This window comes from Oncorhynchus clarkii, chromosome 16, assembly GCF_045791955.1.
Source record: "Oncorhynchus clarkii lewisi isolate Uvic-CL-2024 chromosome 16, UVic_Ocla_1.0, whole genome shotgun sequence".
NCBI lineage: Eukaryota > Metazoa > Chordata > Actinopteri > Salmoniformes > Salmonidae > Oncorhynchus > Oncorhynchus clarkii.
The window spans coordinates 37,951,593-37,977,744 of record NC_092162.1 but is presented as its reverse complement, the minus strand read 5'-3'; the positions used below and the strand labels follow the sequence as shown (position 1 = coordinate 37,977,744).

Below are 26,152 nucleotides of genomic sequence, written 5' to 3'. Positions count from 1 at the left end.
ACACCTGTCAATTGAAATGCATTCCAGGTAATTACCTCATGAAGCTGGTTGAGATAATGCCAAGAGTGTGCAAGCTGTCATCAAGGCAAAGGGTGGCTACTTTGAAGAATCTCAAAATAATCTAAAAAATCTCAAATAATACCATATGTGTTATTTCATAGTTTTGATGTCTTCACTATTATTCAACAATGCAGAAAACAGTAAAAAATAAAGAAAAACCATGGATTGAGTATGTGTGTCCAAACTTTGACCGGTACTGTATGTATATTTGTGCCCATCGCAGTGATTTAATCCATTGCAGAGGCCAAGACTAAAAGCAAATTTTAGCTTAATCTGAAAATGTGGTCAGAGTCCCTGGAGCCTCCAGAATGCAGAGGCCAAATCGAGCTCTGTACCGCCTCCCTAATGATGTTACAATGCCGAGGGTTTTGTATAACTCAGCATTGACATGATTGGTTGACGGTAGGTGGGGGCGGTACATCCTGTAGAAAACACAAACTCACTTCCTTTACAACTCCTCCACAAAGCGAAAGAAGTATGTATGCCCTGACTTCTGCTGAGGCCGTATCACCGTAAATGCTGCATGGCCAATGCAGACGCCCAGATGCACTTCTCTCTTCAGAATGCAGTCATTCCCGCCAATTTGTGCTCATTCATTTTTTCATAACTTCATTAAACTGTTTAATGAAAATGTGCATATGAAAACCATTACTGGCACATAGATCGGTAGAAATGGTAAGATAAATTGGAATTTCACATGAGAAAAGGTTGCAGACTCTTCGTGTAGCCTATTAACGGCAACTTCAGGAGAGTGATTGCAGAATCTTCTAAAGCCAGCAGTAGCAGAATAGTTGGGTCAGGTTACATTTTGTTCTTCGATTGGTCGAAAGAACAGACAACTAGATCAGACAACTAGATTTAAAAAAATGTATTTAACATTTTTGGTGAAGCTTGCATACAATTGCCCCTTCCTGTTTGCACACAGCAAGTTTCCATTCCCCCAGTGATGGGGATTTATGGCTGATTTAAGATGAAAACCTCAACCCTGTTACTGTCACGCCCTGACCTTAGAGATCCTTATTAATCTCTATGTTTGGTTAGGTCAGGGTGTGACTCGGGTGGGAAAATCTATGTTTTCTATTTCTTTGTGTTTTTGGCTGAGTACGGTTCCCAATCAGAGGCAGCTGTCTATCGTTGTCTCTGATTGGGATCATATACTGTATAGGTTGTAATTTTCCTTTTGGGTTTTGTGGGATCTTGTTTTCTGTATAGTTTGTTTTGCCTTATAGAACTGTGTGCTTTCGTTTTTGTCGTTATTTTGCTTTTGGTGTCATCAATAAAAATAACGATGTACGCCTACCACGCTGCACCTTGGTCCGGTCATTCCACAAACGAGAGCCTTAACAGAAGACCAAAAACGGACCAAGCAGCGTGGCCAGGATGAGTGGACATGGGAGGAGATCATGAATGGAGAAGGACCCTGAGCGCGGGTAGGAGAGTATCGCCGTTCAAGGAACAGATGGAGGCAGCGAAAGCAGAACGGCGACGATATGAGCAATTAGAGCAACGGAACAAGCATGAGAGGCAGCCCCAAAAAACATTTTTTTTTTTTTTGGCGGGGGGGCACACGGGGAGATTGGCGGAGTCAGGTTTTAGACCTGAGCCAACTCCCTGTGCTTACCGTGTGGAGAGTGTGACTGGTCAGGCACCGTGTTATGCGTGATGCGCACTGTGTCTCCAATGCGCATTCACAGACCGGTGCGCTCTGTGCCAGCTCCTCGCAGTTGCCGTGCTAGAGTGGGTATCCAGCCAGGACGGATTGTGTCGGCTCAGTGTGGCCTGTGCCAACTCAGTGTGGCCTGTGCCAACTCCCCGCACTTGTCGTGCTACAGAGGGTATTCAGCCAGGACGCGTTGTGCCAGCTCTGCGCTCCCGACCTCCACGGTCCAGTGTGTCTTGCGCCGGCTCTACGCACTATGCCTCCAGTGCGCCTTCATAGCCCAGTGCGTCATGTGCCAGCTCTCCACATTTACCGAGCTAAAGTGAGTATCCAGCCAGGATGTGTTGTGGCAGCTCCACTCACTAGGCTGCCAGTACGTCTCCTCAGTCCGGCTCCACATACGAAGCCTCCTGTGATGATCCATGGCCCGAAGCCTCCAGTGATGATCCATGGCACGAAGCCTCATGTGATGATCCATGGCACGGAGCCTCCAGCGACGGTGTCCAGTCCGGAGCCTCCAGCGACGGTCCCCAGTCCGGGGCCTCCAGTGACAGTCCCCAGTCCGGGGCCCCAAGCGACGGTCCGCAGCCCAGAGACTCCAGCGACGGTCGGCAGCCCAGAGCCTTCAACGACGGTCGGGAGTCCAGAGCCTCCAGCGACGGTCGGCAGTCCAGAGCTTCCAGCGACGGTCGGCAGTCCAGAGCCTCCAGCGAGGGTTCCAAGTCCAGAGCCTTCAGCGAGAGTTCCCAGTCCAGAGCCTTCAGCGAGGGTTCCCAGTCCAGACCCTTCAGCGAGGGTTCCCAGTCCAGAGCCTTCAGCGAGGGTTCCCAGTCCAGAGCCTTCAGCGAGGGTTCCCAGTCCAGAGCCTCTGGCGACGATCTACGGTCCGGAAGTCCCGGCGACGATCCCTGCACCAGAGGCGTCACCGAAGTGGGGGAGCCTCAAGCGGAGCGGGGTTGGCGTCTCGCACCAGAGCCTCCAACGAGAGGAGATGCCCACCCAGACCCTCCCCTATAGGTTCAGGTTTGCGGCCGGAGTCCGCACCTTTGGGTTTGGGGTACTGTCACGCCCTGACCTTAGAGATCCTTATTATTCTCTATGTTTGGTTAGGTCAGGGTGTGACTCAGGTGGGAAAATCTATGTTTTCTATTTCTTTGTGTTTTTGGCTGAGTATGGTTCCCAATCAGAGGCAGTTGTCTATCGTTGTCTCTGATTGGGTATCATATATAGGTTGTCATTTTCCTTTTGTGTTTTGTGGGATCTTGTTTTCTGTATAGTTTGTTTTGCCTTACAGAACTGTGCACTTTCATTTTTGCCATTGTTATTTTGCTTTTGGTGTCATCAATAAAAAGAACGATGTACGCCTACCACGCTGGACCTTGGTCCAGTCATTCCACAAACGAGAGCCTTAACAGTAACGGTAAACCCTGTCAACACTTACTATAGCCTTTTTTTAAATGATTAACCCCTTGAGATGGGTAAATCTGTTTTTTTTAATGACAAAATGTTCAAAATTAGGTGCAAGTTACTACCCAAAATGTACTCTATTCATAGAACGACTCAGCTATATCAATCGCTATTCTTTATTTCTCTTGGTGACATTGTGGATTTTATTCCAGACTACCCCTTTCTCCCCTCCCACCTCCTCCTATCGCTCACCTCGTAAAAGTCTGCGACGATCTCGTTCGGTAATCTCAGACTCCATCCCCTCGTTGTCTCTCCTCCCTCCACCCATTCCTCCTCTCCTCCCTCCCCAAACTTTCCCTTCCTTTATTTATACAGATTATTCTCTCTCACCTCGTCAAAGTCGGCGATGATCTCGTTAAGTAGCCTGAGACACTCCACTCCCTCGTTGTTGGCCTCCAGCTCCACGTAGAACTCGGAGAAGTTGGAGATGGAGGCGAACATGACGGCCACACACTCACAGGACTGGTAGTAGAGCTCGTCGTTACGCCGCTCTCGCGCCAGGAAGTGTGCGGCCACGTCTTTAGGCAGGATGTTGTGGAGGAGGCGGCGGTTGTAGGCCTGAAGCTCCTCCATCTCCTCTTTCTCCTCTGTAGCCTGGAGGGGACAGACACCGGGGAATGGGGAAATGGTTTGTTAAAAGGGATGAGAAAGTGACTAAATGATTAATAGGGCAACCTCATTGCTGTCTGTCTATAGGTATTGTGAGGAACAGAAAATGCTGATTGGCGTTTAGTATTCCACTGAACGTAGACCAGAGTCGAGATTAAAAGTCACTCTGCTGCAACCACTATCTACAGAGAAAGGCTGAGGTCTGCTGAGTGATGTCACCAGATACAACAACCGAGGCATGTGGACTCTACCTGCTGGACGTGTGTGTGGGGGGGGTGCCAGGTCCTACCTAGCTTCCAGAGGAAGTTGAGGCGTGTGTGTGCGTGTGTGTGAGGGATGTGAAGAAAAAAATTCTGCAGTTTTTCCAACTGTTAACGACGATGATGCAATGGTGGAGAGTCGACTCTCCAAAATAATTGATTCTTTGCACAGACCCCATGTCAAGATTCAGTATTTTTTAAACAGAGGGGACTGATTAGTTGCCGTACTGCAGAGAGCACAAACACTTGTGTCTTTCATAGCAAGCTAGCGAGGGACGGAGAGAGAGAGGGGAGGGGCACAGTACAGAGAGGTCAGCCACCAGGCAGACAGAGTCAGAACCGTGCACTAGGCCTATCTATCAGCAATCAAAAGGTGTATCTCGCAATGGAATGCTGTATCTTGCAATTTCTTGGCTTGCACTGTCTCGCAAGGTCTCGCAACTTCAGTAAAGCATTGCCTATTATCAATGAATAAGTTAGGATATTTTACACCCAACAGACCGAAGACTGAACACACACTCACACCATTAGCATTAGTGGGAACCAAGACTGTTCTCAGGGCAGGTCTGCCGGTTTTGACGAGCAGAAGGGACTTTTCGTAGAAAGTTAGGAGAATTTATAAAGCAGGTTAGGGAAACATAGCATGTTAGCGTGGCATGTTAGGAGAAATAACATGCCAGGTTAGGAAAGGGTTAGCTAAAATTGCCCCAGACGAAGCGACACCCAGGCCATCCCTGAGAACTGCCTTGGTTTCCACTAATGCAAAGCTGCCAGCACGAGGGAGAGAGGAGGGGGCAGGCAGAAAGAACCATGGTGTGCATAGGTCTTGGTAATCTGTATCTCTTGTCTTTTTTCCCCACAAAAACAATTGAAAAAAAATTTAAAAAAGAAACTTAACGTTAAGGATCCCATTTTCTAAACGTTCACAATCTTAGTGAGTGTGTATGTGTGTGGTGCCAGGTCCTACCTGTAGCTTCCACAGGAAGTCGAGGCGTGCAGTGGACTCAACCTGCTGAGCGTGTAGGTACAGAGCCAGGACGAACACCGTCAGGATGACAGGGGTCATGACCTTTAGAGACACCTTGGTAACACTCTCCTGGCTGGGGGGAGGGAGACAGGGAGACAATCAATCAATCAAGCAATGAATCAAGTAATCAATCAGTGGAGGTCCCTTGGAGGAGGAAGGGGAGGACCATTTTCAGAAAATTACAAATAGTGAAACATTAAAAAAAGCTAATTTCCATCCTCCTCTGGGTACATTGACTTCAACACAAAATATAGGAGGCTCATGGTTCTCACCCCCTTCCATAGACTTACACAGTAATTATGACAACTTCTGGAGGACATCCTCCAAACCATAAGATCTCTTGCAGTATGAACTAACATCTTGTCCATCCAATCAAAGGATCAGAGAATAAATCTAGTACTGAAAGCATACCGGTAAACTACAGCTAGCTAGAACTGTAGTGCATAAAATGTGGTGAGTACTTGACTCAAAAAGAGAGAAATAATTATTTTTCTTTTTTAATTAAGAAGCAGCAGAGAGACCTAGCTATATTTAATGTTTTTTTAAATTTTTTGTTTACCTTTAGTTTAGCTAATGCGGATGATTTAGCCTACTCAACAACCTGACTCAAACAAAGAGGAATGCTGTTTATGTTAGCTAGCTGGCTAAGGCTATCCAACACCACAACTCTTATAAGTCAAGGTAAGCTTTCAGTTTTATAAATGTATTGCCACCGGGGCCTGCCGGTTTAACTGCTAAACTGCTTGCGCTACATGTACTGCGTGATTTGACACATGGATTAGATTGTGGGTGTACTAACGCGTTAGTTCTAGTTTGTTGACTATGATGTTAATATGGTGACAATGATGTACGCTCTAGCAGTAACCTTGTGGTATAAAGGTTTGGCTCTGAGAGGTATTTGATGGAAAATTTAGAGAAGGAGAGCGCGTAAATGCGAGAATGACTTATACAACGAGCAAAGCAATGATGCTGTATGTGGCTGTTATGAAAGTGAACTGTGTTTGCAGGTGATCAGGGGTATATTCATTCCGCCAATTCTGTTGCAAAAAGTATCTTAATTAAACAGACCTACCTGAATTTGTCCAATAGAATATCTTGTTTTAGTTGAAAATGGAATGTTTTGCAACTGTTTGGACTAATAATTACACATGCTAGATGCAGGCAAGAGTGTGCAAGGCGGTATTGTTTGTGTCACTGTATGTCACCTTGATTTCTCCAATTTGTCTATCGACCTCTGCACCTACGTTGCAAAAGTTCATTTGTAGGCTAGGTTGTAGCAACCCCCTGATGGGTAGGTATACTGTAGGGGAACATTTAGTATCATGTACTGTAGTAGCCTAAACCTATTGCTGTTACACTGAGCTGGGTGAATGGAATATGAGGCCATGCTCATAAAATTCAAATTGGTCTCCCTAATCTTGATGGGCATGAACTGCCACTGTAATCAATCAATCACGATCCTGGCTGAGGTCGGAGACAGAGGGAGGAGGGACTTAGTCTAAGAGTAGACACGCACACTAACATGGACATGGTAACAGCACATTGACCAGAATACTTAAAGAGAAGACAAAAAGATAACAATGAACTTACCACATCTCTGTAACTGTTTCATTGAAACTAGGAAACCAATCTAGAGAGTCATTCAAAGGTGTGAAAGAGCTAAGGGCAAAAACAAAACACAAATTGATTAAATACCTTCAACACTTGACAAGACATTTGAGCATTGCACACCACAAAGGTAGACACAAGTTCACATTGACTAGAATTGTATATTTGCGCTCTTAAGCTTGTATTGTGGACTGCAACGTGATTCAACCTGCCTTGAGTACCATGGTCAGGGTTGGCACTTTCGGGACTCTTCCATGCAACTTTATCAACTAGTGCAGCTTAAGTATTTGAACAAAAACAAATACTACTTGAACAAATACTATGAAGTGGGAGAACAGGCTACAGTTAGTGCCAGGGTGTGTGTCAACTCACAGGGTGTTGGCGGTGAGCAGCAGGTCCGCGTTGTCGAACAGGGCCACCTGGGGCCACTCCACCAGCAGCAGGAAGGTGACCTGGATCAGCACCATAAGGGCCAGCTTGCCTATACTGCTGATGTGGAGGAACACACTGCAGGCCAGCAGGGTCAGGAGAACACTGTAGCAGAAATACTGGAGGAAGAGATGGGGGGGGGGGGTGTAGCAAGTTCTAACAATGTAATTACATACAGTATTCACACCGCACTCACACCACCCACTAGCGTCCCTGCTGGGCTCACCTCAGGGAAGTGGCATGGCATGGGCTGGCTGGGGCACAGGGTCAGTCCGTCCTGTGCCGACTGTGTCAGGTTGTGTAGTAGACACAGAGTCACCAAACTGGAGGACAGGTTACGCTCACGCACCACACAGTCCACCAGGCCCTCTCTGTCACAGGTGAACTACAGGGAGAGATACACATGTCAACCAACAGAGAAACCCAAACCCACGGATGTCAAACTGAATTACTACCGTTGCAGGCACTATCGGAGGAATTATTCACAATGTTCGTGCAACACGGTGCTCTATCATCTTCTACTGATAGCAGTACTGTACAGCGCTATAAAAAGGAACCGTTTTATTACCTGCAATTCGAACTACACTGTTATTGTACATGAACGGGAAAGCAAATAGTGGTCCCTACCATGTTCACGAAGGCAGACATGAAGAGGAGTATGATGGTGAGGACCCCCACCAGGGTACTATTGGTACGAGACTGGACGATCTTCTTAGTCAGCGTCTGCAATGCAGCCGGGAAGAGCTGGGAGGAGGAGAGGGGGGGCAGGGAGACAGAGAGCGAGAGATAAAGAAAGAGAATCATTCATCTTAGTCCTCCTCTTAGATTAAAAGATACAGCCTGGGATCTGGGGAATATGTTTGATGGTCCTTGAAATTCTATTTACACATGGATTCCTGAGGAATATAACGCATCATCTAAACAAATGCCAACTCTTGGCTACATTGCTATGAAAGGGTGATAAGACGATTAGAAAATGGTGGCCCTTGTCCCGTACCTTGATGCAGGAGTAGATGGCACAGATGAAGAGGATGTTGACGAGGATGACGAAGATGCTGATGTAAAGACCCAGCATGAGGGGAGTGCTGCGGAGAAAAAGAAGAAGAATACATCTTACCGGAAGTCCCATACTGCACCAAATTCAATTTACCATTAGGCTACTATTTAGTACATTACTACATGAATTCAGTATGTTGTCTTTGATAGGTTTAATACGGTTAAAAGGGCAGTCCCTTATTTGGTCCATTGAGCCGGCTACCCCGTAGCGGTTCAACCAGACCAACCAGCAGCCTAGTTTAGTTCCATGCAGGTACAATTAGAAAGGTGAATGAATACAAAATCCAATATACATTTACAAAAAATACAATGAGAACAGAGGTTAAGTTATAATTCAAGATATTGACTTACTGGGGGAAAATGATGATCTGGATGAAACAAATGAAGCAGAAGACTAACAGGCCACAGGCCACGTAGCCTCCAAAACGATCATCCACCTTCTTAGAGTACTGAAAACATCATCGGGAGAGGGAATAATACAATTAGCGGCCGTGTAACTATTAGCTGCAGCAGCAAGCTGTTAACACAATAAGGAGGACCACAATGGGAGAAAAATCCTTTAGGCTTTATTGTGCTTTCTTTATCATTTTGTAACGTATGTGATGTCTCCTGGTCTGGAGTGGGTTTATATGTATTGACTCAATCAACAAATCACAACGCATCATACTGAATTTAAACAGTGTTAACATTTCTCCTCTGACCTTCTTCTCCAGGTCTTTAGTCTGGAAGGTGAGGAGGAACTTCTTGACGTGGTCTTTACGGAGTTGGTCTATGCTGCGGGCGTCAATGGCTCGGCCCAGAAACTCATCCACCTCATCCTCAGGGTTCAGGGCCTCTTGGGCACAGCGGCTACAAACAGGGAGACAGGACAATAGACGGGGTCATGGAGACAGACAGACAAGGACAACAGACAGGGTCACGGGGACAGAGAGACAAGGACAACAGACAGGGTCATGGAGATAGAAGCACAAATCAAACAGTATTTGAATTCTTAGCCTGTTTACAGATGTGCAGACGTTACACTTTTGAGACTATTCCATTCCATCATAGGCATTGCTCAATCAAGCGTTTTGTTGAAAGAAAACAAATACTATTTGAACCCAGGTCTACCTCTGTGACAGGCAGTGATTAAGAGCCAATAGGGAATTAGTGCTGGACTGACTCTGACCCTCTAAAACCAACAGTCTGCTCTAAACTTAGCTCCAACAATAACTAACAGTGTGCCAATCAGTCCCCAATGGGCCAATGCCTACACTACTACATTAAACACACACACACACACACACACACACACACACACACACACACACACACACACACACACACACACACACACACACACACACACAAACTGGCCAATGCCTACAACAACACAGAGTACACACACAGTAACCCGATAACAACTACTGGGCCAAAATAGGACTCACTTGTCTTGTCTGGATGTTTCATCGATACCCTGGGAAAAGTGAGAGGAAGACAAAGAGAGAGAGCGAGAGAGAGAGAGAGAGGAGAATAATGGATGTGAGAGAGAGAAATAAAGAGGAGAGAGAGAAGAATGGATGAGAGAGAGCGATGTTTTAGACACGTAGCCAGTGAAAACCAGTGTAACCAAGCCAGTGAAAATCACATACCGCCAGACTCAGACATCTGCACAGTTAATCCCTGGGAGCCAGACTGACATTTTAATTAATGCTGTAGGATTAAAATTACACCGTCCTCCCCCTGGGCAATACCCCTCAGAAAAGAAGAGAGAGTGAGGGGAAGGGAGGTAATGAGAAGAGGAGAAAAGAGAAGAGAAGGAGAGGAACAAGATGACAGAAGTTGAGAAGGGGAAGGGAAGTGACTTTGGAGAGAGGGTGAGAAGAAGAGGAGAGAGAAGAGGAGAAGACAGGTGAAGTGTAGGCCGTGAGGAAAGAGAGGGGAATGGAGAGGTTGAGAACAGGAAGAGAGGAGAAATGATCATGGAGATGCAGCCCTGCTAGACTGATCAGATCTGAAGCATTGTTGTTGTGAATCATATCAGAGTCAATAACAAGTGTTAGGCTAGCTGTCTGCCACTGGCCACTAACTTCCATTGGGTGTTGGGTGGACATTAAAGGGGCAATCTGCGATTGAAACAATAACAAAGGGTACACCCTGCTTCGGTTTTGGTAAAAAGCTGAGGGACGGGCCTGGAGAAATGTAACCACATAAATTCATAGACAGAGCTATTGATGCAAAGACTGACCATCCAAGATATCGAAATTATAGTTTTATGCATATTTTGAGGCTATACAATGTTTGTTTACATTTAATTTGTTTACAAACATTGTGGTAAAACAAGCTTTTATTTTGGGTTATGATGAGTACGACAGTTGAACTGAGCTCGTGAGGCATTTCTAAGTTATATTCCTCAAGAAGAAATGCGTATATATATAATACATTTATAACAAACAAAAAATGTATATAGCAATTGTGGATTACCCCTTTAATCACAGCGGAGCTGTGTAACTAATTCCCGCTTGTTGTGATGGTGTTGGATCTATACTGATCGAGACATGACTTCAGTTTTCCATTGGCTGTTTTAGAGGCTTGAGGCTTGTATTACGCACATGATTAAAGCTTAGGTTGCTTGACAAAAAACATTAACCATTTTATGTCAGTAAAGTCATACCGTATAATAAAATAAAAAAATCACAACAGCCGTGATGGAAACAGGAAGTTTTGGTACAATTCTATAAATGTCGACAGATAATTTGTTTGTTGGTGGAGTCAAGTGATGATGTGGTCCTCCCACTAACACTCGTAAAACCATGCAGTTTATTAGGCTACGGATGAAATAAATGACGAGCTTCACAGGGTGGTGAAAGTGCACGGTGATGAGCTTGATGCTGCTTTCCGATAAATATCGAGGGTCTTGTTCTGGTTAGACAAATCAAAACATTCTCCCTCTTATCCATAATCATCTCATCATGTAGACTAGCCTACCCGCACTATCTGCAAGCTGTTAGCTAGAGTGCACATACTAAAACCAGAGTAGGCACATATGCTATTAAACGCAACAGTTTTTTTGTGACCAAACTATCAGCAAGAGTTGAAAATGCGATGGAAACACATTGAACTTTCAATTTTTTTTTATTCGGTACATGTAAACTTAAGCCAAATAGTACATTTTGTGTGCACCACGTAATCACGCACTGATTTTTTAAAATCCGCAACAAGTCAGTTTGGTGGAAATACCTCTGGTGGGAAAATGCACATATTTTTTTGAGGCAGATTTGAGAATATTCACATGAAAATCTGTCGCCAACTGGATGGAATCCTAGCTATATAGAGCAACCATTTGCTCTCAGACCATTCCAGGTCATCAGTTTCTCACCATCTGCCTGAAGACCTTGGAGTCCTTGGTCCTGGAGAACCTTGTGTCGGGTACCCAGCGTGGCATCAGGCCCTCGGTGGAGTTGGCACGTACCCGCTGCATCATGGCACTCTTGGCCATCGCTGCCTTCTCCTCTTTCTGCAGGGAGGGAAATGACCACACCAATAGACCTTATTCACACTGGACATTTGAATGTTGTTACACAGTATTTTTTATCCCCCCCAAAAAATTCTATACTATTACCAACATAGATTCTGACAGAGATTTCGAACAATACACATTATTTTTGATAATTCAATGAATAATTCATGATAAGTACCATCCAGAAAAAAGAGGAAACCAATGAATAAATGGATAACTAAAGGAAATGAAGAATTTTTGTGATCTGAAACTGACAATGGACAATAAACTATTATTTTTCCTAGTATAAATGGGAAAACGATTGATTTAACTCGTTAAATAAACAACAGACCCTTTTCTGGCTGCACCCCAGCACCAGGAACGTCTCGATGTTGTTCTCCTTCAGATAGGCGTTCCTGTCCCCTCCGAACCCCGGCTCCACCTCATAGTCCCCATTCAGGTACTGTAGGGTGGCCTTGGTGATGTGGATACGCCTAGTAACACACACATACACACAAGGTCAAGGGGTCACGTTGACACAGTACATCAGAGGACATTTTGAATCTCGAGGACTGCAATACCAGCGACAGTGTAATCAATACTAACACTTTATTATGATGCCCCACATCTAGTTAGATTTATTGTATTATCAAGCGTGTTTTATCCTCTATTTGTGCTTAATTGTGATGTGTCTGAGCCATATGCCTGTAAGCCAAAGACAAATGTTTGTTTGTTTTTTACCAAAAAATGGACAATAAAGGCTTTTTTATTTATTTTATTTTTTTATTTCACCTTTATTTAACCAGGTAGGCTAGTTGAGAACAAGTTCTCATTTGCAACTGCGACCTGGCCAAGATAAGGCATAGCAGTGTGAACAGACAACACAGAGTTACACATGGAGTAAACAATTAACAAGTCAATAACACAGTAGAAAAAAGGGGAGTCTATATATACATTGTGTGCAAAAGGCATGAGAAGGTAGGCAAATAATTACAATTATGCAGATTAACACTGGAGTGATAAATGATCAGATGGTTATGTACAGGTAGAGATATTGGTGTGCAAAAGAGCAGAAAAATAAATAAATAAAAGCAGTATGGGGATGAGGTAGGTGAACATGGGTGGGCTATTTACCAATAGACTATGTACAGCTGCAGCGATCGGTTAGCTGCTCAGATAGCAGATGTTTGAAGTTGGTGAGGGAGATAAAAGTCTCCAACTTCAGCGATTTTTGCAATTCGTTCCAGTCACAGGCAGCAGAGAACTGGAACGAAAGGCGGCCAAATGAGGTGTTGGCTTTAGGGATGATCAGTGAGATACACCTGCTGGAGCGCGTGCTACGGATGGGTGTTGCCATCGTAACCAGTGAACTGAGATAAGGCGGAGCTTTACCTAGCATGGACTTGTAGATGACCTGGAGCCAGTGGGTCTGGCGACGAATATGTAGCGAGGGCCAGCCGACTAGAGCATACAAGTCGCAGTGGTGGGTGGTATAAGGTGCTTTAGTGACAAAACGGATGGCACTGTGATAAACTGCATCCAGTTTGCTGAGTAGAGTGTTGGAAGCAATTTTGTAGATGACATCGCCGAAGTCGAGGATCGGTAGGATAGTCAGTTTTACTAGGGTAAGTTTGGCGGCGTGAGTGAAGGAGGCTTTGTTGCGGAATAGAAAGCCGACTCTTGATTTGATTTTCGATTGGAGATGTTTGATATGGGTCTGGAAGGAGAGTTTAGAGTCTAGCCAGACACCTAGGTACTTATAGATGTCCACATATTCAAGGTCGGAACCATCCAGGGTGGTGATGCTGGTCAGGCGTGCGGGTGCAGGCAGCGAACGGTTGAAAAGCATGCATTTGGTTTTACTAGCGTTTAAGAGCAGTTGGAGGCCACGGAAGGAGTGCTGTATGGCATTGAAGCTCGTTTGGAGGTTAGATAGCACAGTGTCCAAGGACGGGCCGGAAGTATATAGAATGGTGTCGTCTGCGTAGAGGTGGATCAGGGAATCGCCCGCAGCATGAGAAACATCATTGATATATACAGAGAAAAGAGTCGGCCCGAGAATTGAACCCTGTGGCACCCCCATAGAGACTGCCAGAGGACCGGACAGCATGCCCTCCGATTTGACACACTGAACTCTGTCTGCAAAGTAATTGGTGAACCAGGCAAGGCAGTCATCCGAAAAACCGAGGCTACTGAGTCTGCCGATAAGAATACGGTGATTGACAGAGTCGAAAGCCTTGGCAAGGTCTATGAAGACGGCTGCACAGTACTGTCTTTTATCGATGGCGGTTATGATATCGTTTAGTACCTTGAGCGTGGCTGAGGTACACCCGTGACCGGCTCGGAAACCAGATTGCACAGCGGAGAAGGTACGGTGGGATTCAAGATGGTCAGTGACCTGTTTGTTGACTTGGCTTTCGAAGACCTTAGATAGGCAGGGCAGGATGGATATAGGTCTGTAACAGTTTGGGTCCAGGGTGTCGCCCCCTTTGAAGAGGGGGATGACTGCGGCAGCTTTCCAATCCTTGGGGATCTCAGACGATATGAAAGAGAGGTTGAACAGGCTGGTAATAGGGGTTGCGACAATGGCGGCGGATAGTTTCAGGAATAGAGGGTCCAGATTGTCAAGCCCAGCTGATTTGTACGGGTCCAGGTTTTGCAGCTCTTTCAGAACATCTGCTATCTGGATTTGGGTAAAGGAGAACCTGGAGAGGCTTGGGCGAGTAGCTGCGGGGGGGGGGGGAGCTGTTGGCCGAGGTTGGAGTAGCCAGGCGGAAGGCATGGCCAGCCGTTGAGAAATGCTTGTTGAAGTTTTCGATAATCATGGATTTATCGGTGGTGACCGTGTTACCTAGCCTCAGTGCAGTGGGCAGCTGGGAGGAGGTGCTCTTGTTCTCCATGGACTTCACAGTGTCCCAGAACTTTTTGGAGTTGGAGCTACAGGATGCAAACTTCTGCCTGAAGAAGTTGGCTTTAGCTTTCCTGACTGACTGTGTGTATTGGTTCCTGACTTCCCTGAACAGTTGCATATCGCGGGGACTATTCGATGTTAGTGCAGTCCGCCACAGGATGTTTTTGTGCTGGTCGAGGGCAGTCAGGTCTGGAGTGAACCAGGGGCTATATCTGTTCTTAGTTCTGCATTTTTTGAACGGAGCATGCTTATCTAAAATGGTGAGGAAGTTACTTTTAAAGAAAGACCAGGCATCCTCAACTGACGGGATGAGGTCAATGTCCTTCCAGGATACCCGGGCCAGGTCGATTAGAAAGGCCTGCTCACAGAAGTGTTTTAGGGAGCGTTTGACAGTGATGAGGGGTGGTCGTTTGACTGCGGCTCCGTAGCGGATACAGGCAATGAGGCAGTGATCGCTGAGATCCTGGTTGAAGACAGCGGAGGTGTATTTGGAGGGCCAGTTGGTCAGGATGACGTCAATGAGGGTGCCCTTGTTTACAGAGTTAGGGTTGTACCTGGTGGGTTCCTTGATGATTTGAGTGAGATTGAGGGCATCTAGCTTAGATTGTAGGACTGCCGGGGTGTTAAGCATATCCCAGTTTAGGTCACCTAACAGAACAAACTCTGAAGCTAGATGGGGGGCGATCAATTCACAAATGGTGTCCAGGGCACAGCTGGGAGCTGAGGGGGGTCGGTAGCAGGCGGCAACAGTGAGAGACTTATTTCTGGAGAGAGTAATTTTCAAAATTAGTAGTTCGAACTGTTTGGGTATGGACCTGGAAAGTATGACATTACTTTGCAGGCTATCTCTGCAGTAGACTGCAACTCCTCCCCCTTTGGCAGTTCTATCTTGACGGAAGATGTTATAGTTGGGTATGGAACTTGCATGCTCAACTAAATGGTTAGCAGTAGATCAAGTGCAACCCTATAGGAGTTTTCTATGTTGTGTTGGTGGTGGGAGGGGCTTACCCTGCCGCACCCCCTGCCTCCATGTGATTGGCTAGAGTGACATCGTTGGACCATACGTCAAACTGCCACTTCCTGAGTCCCAGCACTCCACAGTGGACCCGGCCGCTATGGATACCCACACGCATGTTCACATTGACCCCTGTGACCTCTCTCACTAGCCTGCAGGGAGACAAACACACACACACACACAGTTAAACACACAGACACTTGCACAGACACACACACACCGAAAAACCCCTGTTACGTTAGATTCTAGACAAGCCAAAATGTGCTTCTTACTAATTCAAAGTAGGTTATTCATTAGTGTGTGTGACTCACGAGATGGCCTCTATCATGTCCACTCCCATCTCCACACAGCAGTGTGCATGGTCGGCCCTGGGTTCAGGCAGTCCAGACACACAGTAGTAGCAGTCTCCAAGGATCTTGATCCTCAGACAGTGGTTCTCCTATAGGACACACAAACATGTGCCGCAAACACAGGTTCAGGGTTAGGATGTAGTTTATACGTAAAATGTTCAATGTATTATGGAGCATGAAATAACACAAATGTAAGTGGCCAGTAGCTAATGAATTACACGTCACTATGGGCGATGCCAAATCCACAATTTAAAAGTAAAGAGTACATCTATAATATGTTTGAAATCTGACGCACGGGGTTGAAGTGACTGATTATATGATGTCTAACTGCTCACCGAAGCTAGTTTGTCGAAGCGAGCGAAAAGTTCATTCAGTGTCATGACCAACTCTTGTGCGGTGCATTGTGATGCCAGGCTGGTGAATCCTTCGATGTCTGCAAACAGTATACTGTTGGATGGAGAGAGATGGCGAGAGAAAGAAAGACAGAGAGAGAGAGAGCGAGAGAGAGAGAAAGCGAGAGTAGGAAAGATTGTATGACAGAGGGAGAAAAAGAGAGAACGAAAGAGGGAGAGAGAGAGAGAGGGAAGAGGGAGAGAGAGATCAATAACCCATCATCAGCATGGTCATGCGCCTACCAGCCTGTCTGCTCCCTTCCTCCATCTCTTGTTGAGATAGAGAGCCATTTATTCTGTTCAGCTTTTCGTCTGGACTCATATAGGTCACCTTCAGTCCTCCCTCCCTCCCCAGTGAAGACATCTCAGCACGATTCTCATTTTCTAATTTGTGGTATTAATTACAAGGAAGAGGAAAAACAACTGGAATGTTGACACTTCTAGTGGAGAGATGACAGATGGCGCTGTTGCCCTCTTGATCAATGTTCTGACTCAATAATAATAATAACAACAACAACAACATGATAGAAGACAGACCGATAGAGAGAGACTGTCTGAGGAGTTTCACAGTGTTAATTCAACACATCTTTATGGTGATTGAATAGAGTTTAGACGAATATCTGGGTCAAGAGGCTGGTGGTGTTAGAGCAGGTAGTCCAGGGTCCACAAAACATCTCAGAGTAGGAGTGCTGACCTAGGATGAGTTTAGCGTTTTAGTTAATACTTAATAAGATAGCATGGACTGATCCTAGATCACTATTCCTACTCAGACACTTTGTGGATATGGGCCCAAGGCATTACTGGCTTTCATATGCTTGCTTCCTCCATCCTTGTTTCCTCAATTCCTCTCAAAGTTCATTGGCGGAAGCAGTCCCAGGGAGGGACCTTGGATCCTTTCCTTTAATGGGCTTTAAGAGGATTTGAGGAACTGTGGCAGTTTTGTCATTTGAGCCAATACAGATGTGTCACATTTTGACCTCAGCACCACTGGTTGCGGAAGAGAGTGAAATGGTCAGTGTGTGTCCATGGTTACGGCAGAGGGAAAGGGTGTGTGTCCATGGTTACCTGACGTTGTCATGTTTCTGGATGTAGATCTTGTGGAACATCATATCTTCCTTCTTGGCGTTGATATCTGCCTTCATCTCCATGGCAACGTGCCTCGGCAGCACCGACAGCAACAGGCGCTCCTGGAGAATGTGTATGATAGACAGAGAGAGACAGAGAGGGAGAGAGACAGAGAAGTGAGAGAAAAGCACTCAACCCATTGCCTTTCATGTGTTTCAACAGCTAGAAACCTCAATGAGTCACTGCCTTGAGTGCCAGTCATTCGTTGGAATACTGCGTGGGAACATGTTGGTAGAGTATAGAGGCATTCAGAAATACTCTATATTGTTGACCCACAATAATTTGAAAATATAGTTAGGTCAACAAGTGTTATGGCTTGTGTAAATGAATGCCTGTATGTGTGTGTGTGTGTGTGTGTGTGTGTGTGTGTGTGTGTGGCCTACCTGTTGCTGATTCTCTCTCTGTAGGTAGAGCCGGGCCTGGATGTACCCCCTGGTCTCCTGAAAGGCCTGTCTCTGCGATACCTCAGCGGGGTAGTGGGTACAGATACCTATCATGTTGGTGCACAGGAAGATCAACACGTTGGCACTCAGCTGGAGGGGAGGGAGAGAGAGCGAGCGACATGTAAGGTTACACACTTCATAATGTTATCATCCGTTCCCACTGAGCTAGAGGAGAGAGGGAGAGAGATATTGAATTATGATTGACATGCGGTGTGCTTTCTGGCACCACGTAACTGCCGTAGTCGTCCAAGTGGGCGCCCCTCCATTTTGATCGTAGCAAAGGAGTAGCTCGCTAGCTACCTACTACGGAGTCCACGGACCACAGTGGCTTCGCTCAAAGTTAAATCCGAGGTCTACAACGGATAAGCCAGCGAGACACCTTGATGAGACCGCGCTTGCTGCCTGCCTGCCTCCGGACTTTTTCTAACCGCTTGACCACCTCCCTCAGATGACCACTCAAGCCGTGAACGTTCTAATGACTCTCCATCCCATGATGTTATGTTGTTCTTTTTGTGCTTGGAAGCGCTTTGAGATTCTTTGAAAAGCGCTACCTTTGAAGTTGAATAAATGGATGATTATTGTTACAGGTTGATGAGCTATTCTGGTTCGGATGAATGTTTCTACATGTCATCTATGTCCTGTTGAATTGTTCAACATAGTTTTTCCTGGCAATGCAAGTCCTTTTGTCATGCCAATAAAGCATTTTAGAATTTGTAAGAGAGAGAGAAGAGCGATGGAGAGAGAGCGAGAGAGAGGGAGAGACAAGAGAAAGGGAGGTGGGAAGAGAGAGAGAGAGAGAGAGAGAGAGAGAGAGAGAGAGAGAGAGAGATAGAGAGGAGAGAGAGAGGAGAGAGAGAGAGAGAGAGAGAGAGAGAGAGACAAGAGAAAGGGAGGTGGGAAGAGAGAGAGAGAGAGAGAGAGAGAGAGAGAGAGAGAGAGAGAGAGAGAGAGAGAGAGATAGAGAGGAGAGAGGAGAGAGAGAGAGAGAGAGAGAGAATACGACATTCACCATCACCATGTCATAAGACTTACAGCACGAAATCTAGACATCTAATCCAGAAATGTCTTGATACACAAATTAGGTATGATATACAGTATATGGTCAGAGAAGATGAGAAAAACCCTGTGTCTTTCCAAAAGTGGACATTCTTGAGATGTCTTCTAGGCTATAATTGGGAAATCGGGATATCTACAAATTTTTTGGGAAAATCTATACATTTCCTGGAAAATCTATACATTCCCCTTCATGCTGGTAAATGTACAGATTTACCGGGGAATCTATATATTTACAGGTGTTACTGGGAATTTACATTTCTGTAACTATACACAACCTGGAGTAGAGGGTTAAACCTACATTGACTGTAGGTTACAATACAACATTATAGACCGAGTGTGTGTACCAAATGGTGCCCTATTCCCTATATTGTCTCTGGTATAGCTCTCCCTCCCTTTCTCATACTGTTCATAACCTTATTGTGACTGGCTCAGTGATTAAGTGGACATCAATAGGACAGCATTATGTTGCCTGTCTGTCTGGCTGTCTGTCTGCTTCCCTTATTGGATCTGACAACGCATCAAAACACAACTCATAATCACAGACAATACAAAGACATGGGGTCAGAGACAGAGAAGGCCCACGCTTCTTCCTTACTCCACTATGCCTCCGTAGAGATAAGACACTAGGAACTGATTGAGAGAGGAGGCTCACTATTTCTCGCACTGTGCAGATAGGCAAATGCTAGTCTGATTTGCTTAAATTCACAGACGCCTGTGTTTTCAGACACAGCGGCAGTGGGGAAGAGATTAGGCCAATGTGAATTGTATATGAGCACGCTGCAGCAAAACACAACCGCATTGTAGGCTTATATGCACGGGCTGGCTCAAATGAAGTTTAGAAGTTTAGCCTACAGTTAGACTAGACCAACACAACAGCATTAGGCTAGCTAAGGGAAGTTTAGATAGCCTGCAGTTAGCTTAGCGAGGTCGTTGACCTCAAGAACATTCCTCTGCTGCGCACACACACCCTCTACAGGCAACAAGCCAGTGTCTGTAAGTGATTTTGTCCACATCCAATGGTTTTACACTGAACACACATGACTACAAGCTCTCTCTCTCAGCCTGGGAAAATAGCTTGACCCCTGACCAGAGGACAGACTATTTCATCACTAATGAGAAAAAGACAGACAGCCTCAGACCCTGGCTGAAGCAGACGGTATAACAGCCAGATGGCCATGTTGTTGTCTGATGGAGATTAATGAAGGAAATGACTTAGAGACTGACTGGTGTGTTCTGCTGTTCTCAGAACATTCTAGACCAGTTCCATAGAAGTTCTAAGGCAATTCCTTTTATGGACTCTGCTCTCCTCAAAGTGAACAATAGGGTATTTTTTTTGGGGGGGGGGGGGCGTATCTACTGGACTATCAGAACAACTAGTTCCATAGAAGTTGTATAGAACTATCGCAACTAAATCAAATCCCACACGGATGGCAGAGTGGTGTGCTCTGTTCTCCTCAGAACATTCTGGAACAGTTGGTCTTAACAGACAAGATTCTAAAACAGCCAGGCTTTAGGCTCAACTATTTCCACTAAATCAATCAAATGGCATTACCAAACATGGCAAGTGTGCAGCACTCAAAAACACAGCGCAGACTCTGCTCAAAGATCAGAGTGTGAAGTGTAATACAATACACTTCAAGTTTTTTTCAATTGTATATTATAGCCGGAGGATAGTGCGCCTCTACTGCCGTATTTGACATTTAATTATCTCCGACATCAGTACCAGCATATGTAAGTCGGAGCTGGTATGTAGCCAAACATGTTTGTGGGTCTGTGCATTCGTCTTGTGTATCTGTGCATTCGTACACCCACTGCATACTTCCTTGCATCTGCGTGCTTTGAAAAGGGGCCACTCGCTTCATTGGATTCTACTGATAGTGTCTAGTACGTCTTCGTCTACGATTGCGAGGTGAAAGAGACGTCTAGCTACTGTAGTGTGACTTTGCTCAAACATGACTTGTGAAGCAGCCATGTCATCTTTATGTTTTTATAAAGCCTATAAGTTGTAGTTTGTTTATAGTGGGACCAGCAGACGTGTAGTAGCCACTGAGACGAGACAAAGAATAGAGAAGTATTGGATGTTGATCCAAAAATACATATGTTTTTATTCATATGTTTGGCTTACACATGGTATACAGTATATATGAACATAAAGTAAATGGCTCAGTAGAATAGAATGAACACTTGAACATAAGTATAATACAGGAAGGCACAATTTATAGTCCAATATTTACAGTTGAAGTCGGAAGTTTACATACACTTTGGTTGGAGGCATTAAAACTCGTTTTTCAACCACTCCACAAATTTCTTGTTAAAAAACGATAGTTTTGGCAAGTCGGTTAGGACATCTACTTTGCGCATGACACAAGTAATCTTTCCAACAATTGTTCACAGACAGATTATTTCACTTATAATTCACTGTATCACAATTCCAGTGGGTCAGAAGTTTACATACACTAAGTTGACTGTGCCTCTAAACAGCTTGGAAAATTCCAGAAAATTATGTCATGGCTTTAGAAGCTTCTGATAGGCTAATTGACATAATTTGAGTCAATTGGAGGTGTACCTGTGGATGTATTTCAAAGCCTACCTTCAAACTCAGTGCATCTTTGCTTGACATCATGGGAAAATCAAAATAAATCAGCCAAGACCTCACCATGGGACCACACAGCCGTCATACCGCTCAGGAAGGAGATGCGTTCTGTCTTCTAGAGATTAACGTACTTTGGTGCAAAAAGTGCAAATCAATCCCAGAACAACAGCAAAGGACCTTGTGATGATGCTGGAGGAAACAGGTACAAAAGTATCTATATCCACAGTAAAACGAGTCCTATATCGACATAGCCTGAAAGGCCGCTCAGCAAGGTAGAAGGCACTGCTCCAAAACCGTCATAAAAAAGACAGACTACGGTTTGGAACTGCACATGAGTACAAAGATCGTACTTTTTGGAGAAATGTCCTCTGGTCTGATGAAACAAAAATATAACTGTTTGGCCATAATGACCATCAGTATGTTTGGAGGAAAAAGGGGGAGGCTTGCAAGCCGAAGAACACCATCCCAACAGCGAAGGACGGGGGTGGCAGCATCATGTTGTGGGGGTGCTTTGTTGCAAGAGGGACTGGTGCACTTCACAAAATAGATGGCATCATGAGGAGGACAATCATGTGGATATATTGAAGCAACATCTCAAGACATCAGTCAGGAAGTTAAAGCTTGATCGCAAAAGGGTCTTCCAAATGGACAATGCATACTTGTCATACCAAGCATACTTCCAAAGTTGTGGAAAATGGCTTAAGGACAACAAAGTCAAGGTATTGGAGTGGCCATCAGAAAGCCCTGACCTCAATCCTATAGAAAATTTGTGGGCAGAACTGAAAAAGCATGTGCGAGCAAGGAGGCCTACAAACCTGACACCGTTACACCAGCTCTGTCAGGAGGAATGGGCCAAAATCCACCCAACTTATTGTGGGAAGCTTGTGGAAGGCTACCCAAAACGTTTGACCCAGGTTAAAAAATGTAAAGGCAATGCTACCAAATACTAACTGAGTGTATGTAAACTTCTGACCCACTGGGAATGTGATGAAAGAAATAAAAGTTGAAATAAATCATTCTCTCTACTGTTATTCTGACATTTCACATTCTTAAAATAAAGTGGTGATCGTAACTGACCCAAGACAGGATTTTTTTACTAGGCTTAAATGTCAGGAATTGTGAAAAACAGAGTTTAAATGTAGTTGGCTAAGGTGTATGTGAACTTCCGACTTCAACTGTACATGTGTTTTGGGGAAGGGGAGATTGGGGGAAAGTGAAAATGTGCAGTATTCAGCACTCATACTAAGAGTCTGATTGCAGCAGATGTGTGTGTAGAATGAATGTGTGTGTGTGTGTGTGTGTGTGTGTGCTAAAGAGTGGAGAATCAGAACAGGTGGTCAGTCCAGTTCAAGTGTTCAGCAGTCTGATGGCTTGTAGATAGAAACGGTCTGTGAGACTGTTGGTACCAGACCTCATGCTCAGCTGACTTAGGAAGTAGAGACACTGTTGTGTCGTCTTGACAAGAGTGGTGGTGTTGTTTGTCCAAGTCAAGCCCTCGGTGATGTGGAACTTATAACTCTACTGCAGTCCTGTTCCCTCCTCTGCATCCGAAAGGTCGACAATCAACTCCTTTGTTATGCTGACGTTGAGGGAGAGGTTTTTGTGGTGGCACCACAATGCCAGTTCACTTACCTCCTATAGGCTGACTCATCGTTGCTGGTTATCAGGCCTACTTGATGATGGAGTTTGTGCCGTGCAAAGCCACACAGTCGTGGTTGAACATGGCTTATAAACTGGGCGGTTTGGCCCTGAATTTTGATTGGTTGAAAGCCATGGTATATCAGACCGCATACCGTATAACACAACTTTCAGTTTTACTGTTTTCATTACGTTGGTAAGCAGTTTATAAGAGCAATAAGACTCCTCTGGGATTTGTGATATATGGCCAATATACCACACCTCCTCGGGCCTTATTGCTTAAGTATAGCAAGAGGTCGCATCCGTGGGGGGCCCCAGTGTTAAGAGTCAGTGTCGAGGAGGTGTTGTTGCCAATCTTCACAGACTGGTCTGCCCGTCAGAAAGTCCAGGATCCACTTGCAGGGGTTTGTGTCCAGACCCAGAGGTCTGAGCTTGGAGGGAACAACAGTGTTGAATGCTGAACTGTAGTCAATGAACAGCATTCTCACATAGGTGTTCCTCTTGTCCAGATGTGTTAGGGCCGTGAGAACAGCAATGAAAATGGCATCTTCCATGGATCTGTTGGAGCAAATTGGAGTGGGTCCAAAGTACCTGGCATGCTGGCCTTGGTGTCCCAAATGGCACCCTATTCCTTATTTAATGCACTTATTTTGAAGTGGTTTACTCGAGTGAAGACCTTGTTTGTGTGAAGATGGCAGGTTGGAGTGCTCTCCTCTCCACAATATCACTAGACCTGAGAGGAGGTTTACAGTGTATACAAAGAGACAGGCCAGGTTCTGTGTTGTAACAACAATACAGACAGAGGCAGGCTAACAACCTGACCCAGTACTCTGAAAAAAAGTGTGTGTGTGTGTGTGTGTGTGTGTGCTCTGAACAAAATATCTATCTACCATCTCAAGACAGTGGCAGCAAAACCACTCAATATGTCATTGCTGTACTATTTGCTAATGTTGAACCAACCAAATATCATTTGGGACAATAAAAAGGTATCAATCAGCACTGTTTAACTGACCTGATAATAAGAACTCTACTGGCTGTGTGGTTTGTGTGTCCATTTGAAAATTAATTAACGTAAACAAATGGTTTACATATGAGTCGGACAACAACAAGTCCTGAAGGGACATTACAGGAAATCCTTCAGATAAACAAGTGTCCCGAGTGGCGCAGTGGTCTAAGGCACTACATCGCAGTGCTATCTGTGCCACTGGAGTATCTGGGTTCGAGTCCACTAGAGTATCTGGGTTCGAGTCCACTAGAGTATCTGGGTTCGAGTCCACTAGAGTATCTGGGTTTGCGCTGACATGGTCGCGGGTGCACGGTGCTTCCGCCGACACATTGGTATGGAGGGCTTCCGTGTTAAGTGGTGGTTATGGTTGTGTTTGGGGAGGATGCACGGCTCTTGACCTTCGCCTCTCCTGAGTCCGTACGGGAGTTGCAGCGATGAGACAAGACTAACTACCAATTGGGGAGAAAAAGGGGTAAAAGTAACAACAAATTGTCATATTCTGAGGTGTCCAGGAAGGGAGAGCGCTCTACTTCTTCCTTGCAGCATTATGATGACACAGAATGGTTTGATAAGAACCAGAGTACGTGAACGGAGATGAGCAAGTATGTGAGAGGAGTTGAGCGGTCGGAAATCCCGCTCATCACTCATGGAGCGGTGCTTGTGCACCATTCCAGCACTCCATGTCCTTTCCAACCGCTCTGCTAAAAACCCAACAGCATTCACAGGGACTGCCTCTTCAAATTTGAGCCATTCATTAAAATCACAATTTTGACCAATACCCATCTATTTTTGTGACTACCATTTGGTTTTGAAGTATTGAAAACTAACCATATGGTTTGAATTAAAAGTATTTGAATAAACATGAAAATATGAATGTAAGGAGCACTCATCATTTAAAATAGGCTACATGTCATATTAAACAGCATATAAACAGTCTAAATATAGGTCTGGAGCCAGACAGGGAACCTACTTTTTTTTAGGCTATAGTATTTCAAGGCTATTGTCTACAAAGAAATACATTGTGAAGCATTTTGCGAGTGCGAAACACTAGGCTGGTAAGGAGTCAGGGAAATTAAGCGCTCAGCATTTAAACAACATTTTGTTGTATTAAATCATTATAGTCCATAAATTGTGCACATAGGCTGTGACTTACTTAGAATGAAATACAAATTAAACAAAATGCCTTATTTGGCTCAGTCTACGGTGCCTTTGAAATCATTTTTAGAAACACGAGTTTGGCCAGAGTCTGTGGCTTCAGGCTCAAGCGATGGTGCCTGGAGAGCAGGTCAGCAGTAGAAAATATCCTCTCCACACTTGCAGAGCCACTGGGGATGCTAAACACCCTTTTGGCCTCTCTTGCCAGACTGGGCACGGATAGAGTATTATTATTATTATTATTATTTTATTTTAGGCCAGACTGGGCACGGATAGAGTATTATTATTATTATTATTTTCTTTTAGCAAGTGCACGTAGTAAGTACATAATCATGCTTTTGGGATACATGTCTTTTCAGATCCCACAAGGATTCTTTACATCACCACTCTCCCTCTGTTGCTCTTCATCTTTGTAAGTTTGATCAGCTGTTTCTTTCTGAAAATATTTAGCAAACGTCATGACAGTAGATAAAGCAAGGGGCTATAGCAGCCCACAAGTAAACTACAAATGCATACTGGGCCGGGCGTGCCCTGCGCTCGTGAAGTGAGCGCTACTGTAGCAAAATTGGAGGAGGTGAGAAGGCTGAAGCTCCAGACATTGGGAATCTCGCTCTGTGCTCCAGTCAAATTGGGCACGCTCTGCTCCTTGCTCCTCTCACCTTTCTCAAAGTGTTCATAATGCCAGGCTAGTCTAGTAACTGAAAAGGTCACTGGTTCGAATACCTGAGCAGACAAAGTGAAAAATCTGTTGATTTGCCTTTAAGCTTAATCCTAATTGGCTCCAGGGGCACCGTATTACCAAGGCTGACCATGT

The 26,152-nt window shown here is 45.0% G+C and overlaps 1 protein-coding gene across 3 annotated transcripts in view; it reads right to left on the bottom strand.

The window, feature by feature from the left end:
- Positions 1–26,152, bottom strand: part of LOC139368390 (adenylate cyclase type 6-like) — an 84,683-nt gene that overhangs the window by 8,490 nt on the left and 50,041 nt on the right. For all 3 annotated transcript variants that reach the window (XR_011626956.1, XM_071107192.1, XM_071107193.1), the window contains exons 4-20: positions 17,831–17,980; positions 17,388–17,509; positions 16,266–16,377; positions 15,892–16,019; positions 15,574–15,732; positions 12,007–12,148; positions 11,535–11,672; positions 9,604–9,632; positions 8,878–9,025; positions 8,528–8,625; positions 8,118–8,205; positions 7,748–7,864; positions 7,347–7,505; positions 7,064–7,239; positions 6,674–6,742; positions 5,024–5,156; positions 3,518–3,781 (exon numbers count right to left, since the gene is read on the bottom strand). Coding sequence is in view for 2 of the 3 variants with exons in the window: in XM_071107192.1 (XP_070963293.1) it covers positions 3,518–3,781; positions 5,024–5,156; positions 6,674–6,742; positions 7,064–7,239; positions 7,347–7,505; positions 7,748–7,864; positions 8,118–8,205; positions 8,528–8,625; positions 8,878–9,025; positions 9,604–9,632; positions 11,535–11,672; positions 12,007–12,148; positions 15,574–15,732; positions 15,892–16,019; positions 16,266–16,377; positions 17,388–17,509; positions 17,831–17,980 (2,232 nt within the window). In the remaining variant the exon portion in view is untranslated. The remainder of the gene's footprint in view (positions 1–3,517; positions 3,782–5,023; positions 5,157–6,673; positions 6,743–7,063; positions 7,240–7,346; positions 7,506–7,747; positions 7,865–8,117; positions 8,206–8,527; positions 8,626–8,877; positions 9,026–9,603; positions 9,633–11,534; positions 11,673–12,006; positions 12,149–15,573; positions 15,733–15,891; positions 16,020–16,265; positions 16,378–17,387; positions 17,510–17,830; positions 17,981–26,152) is intronic.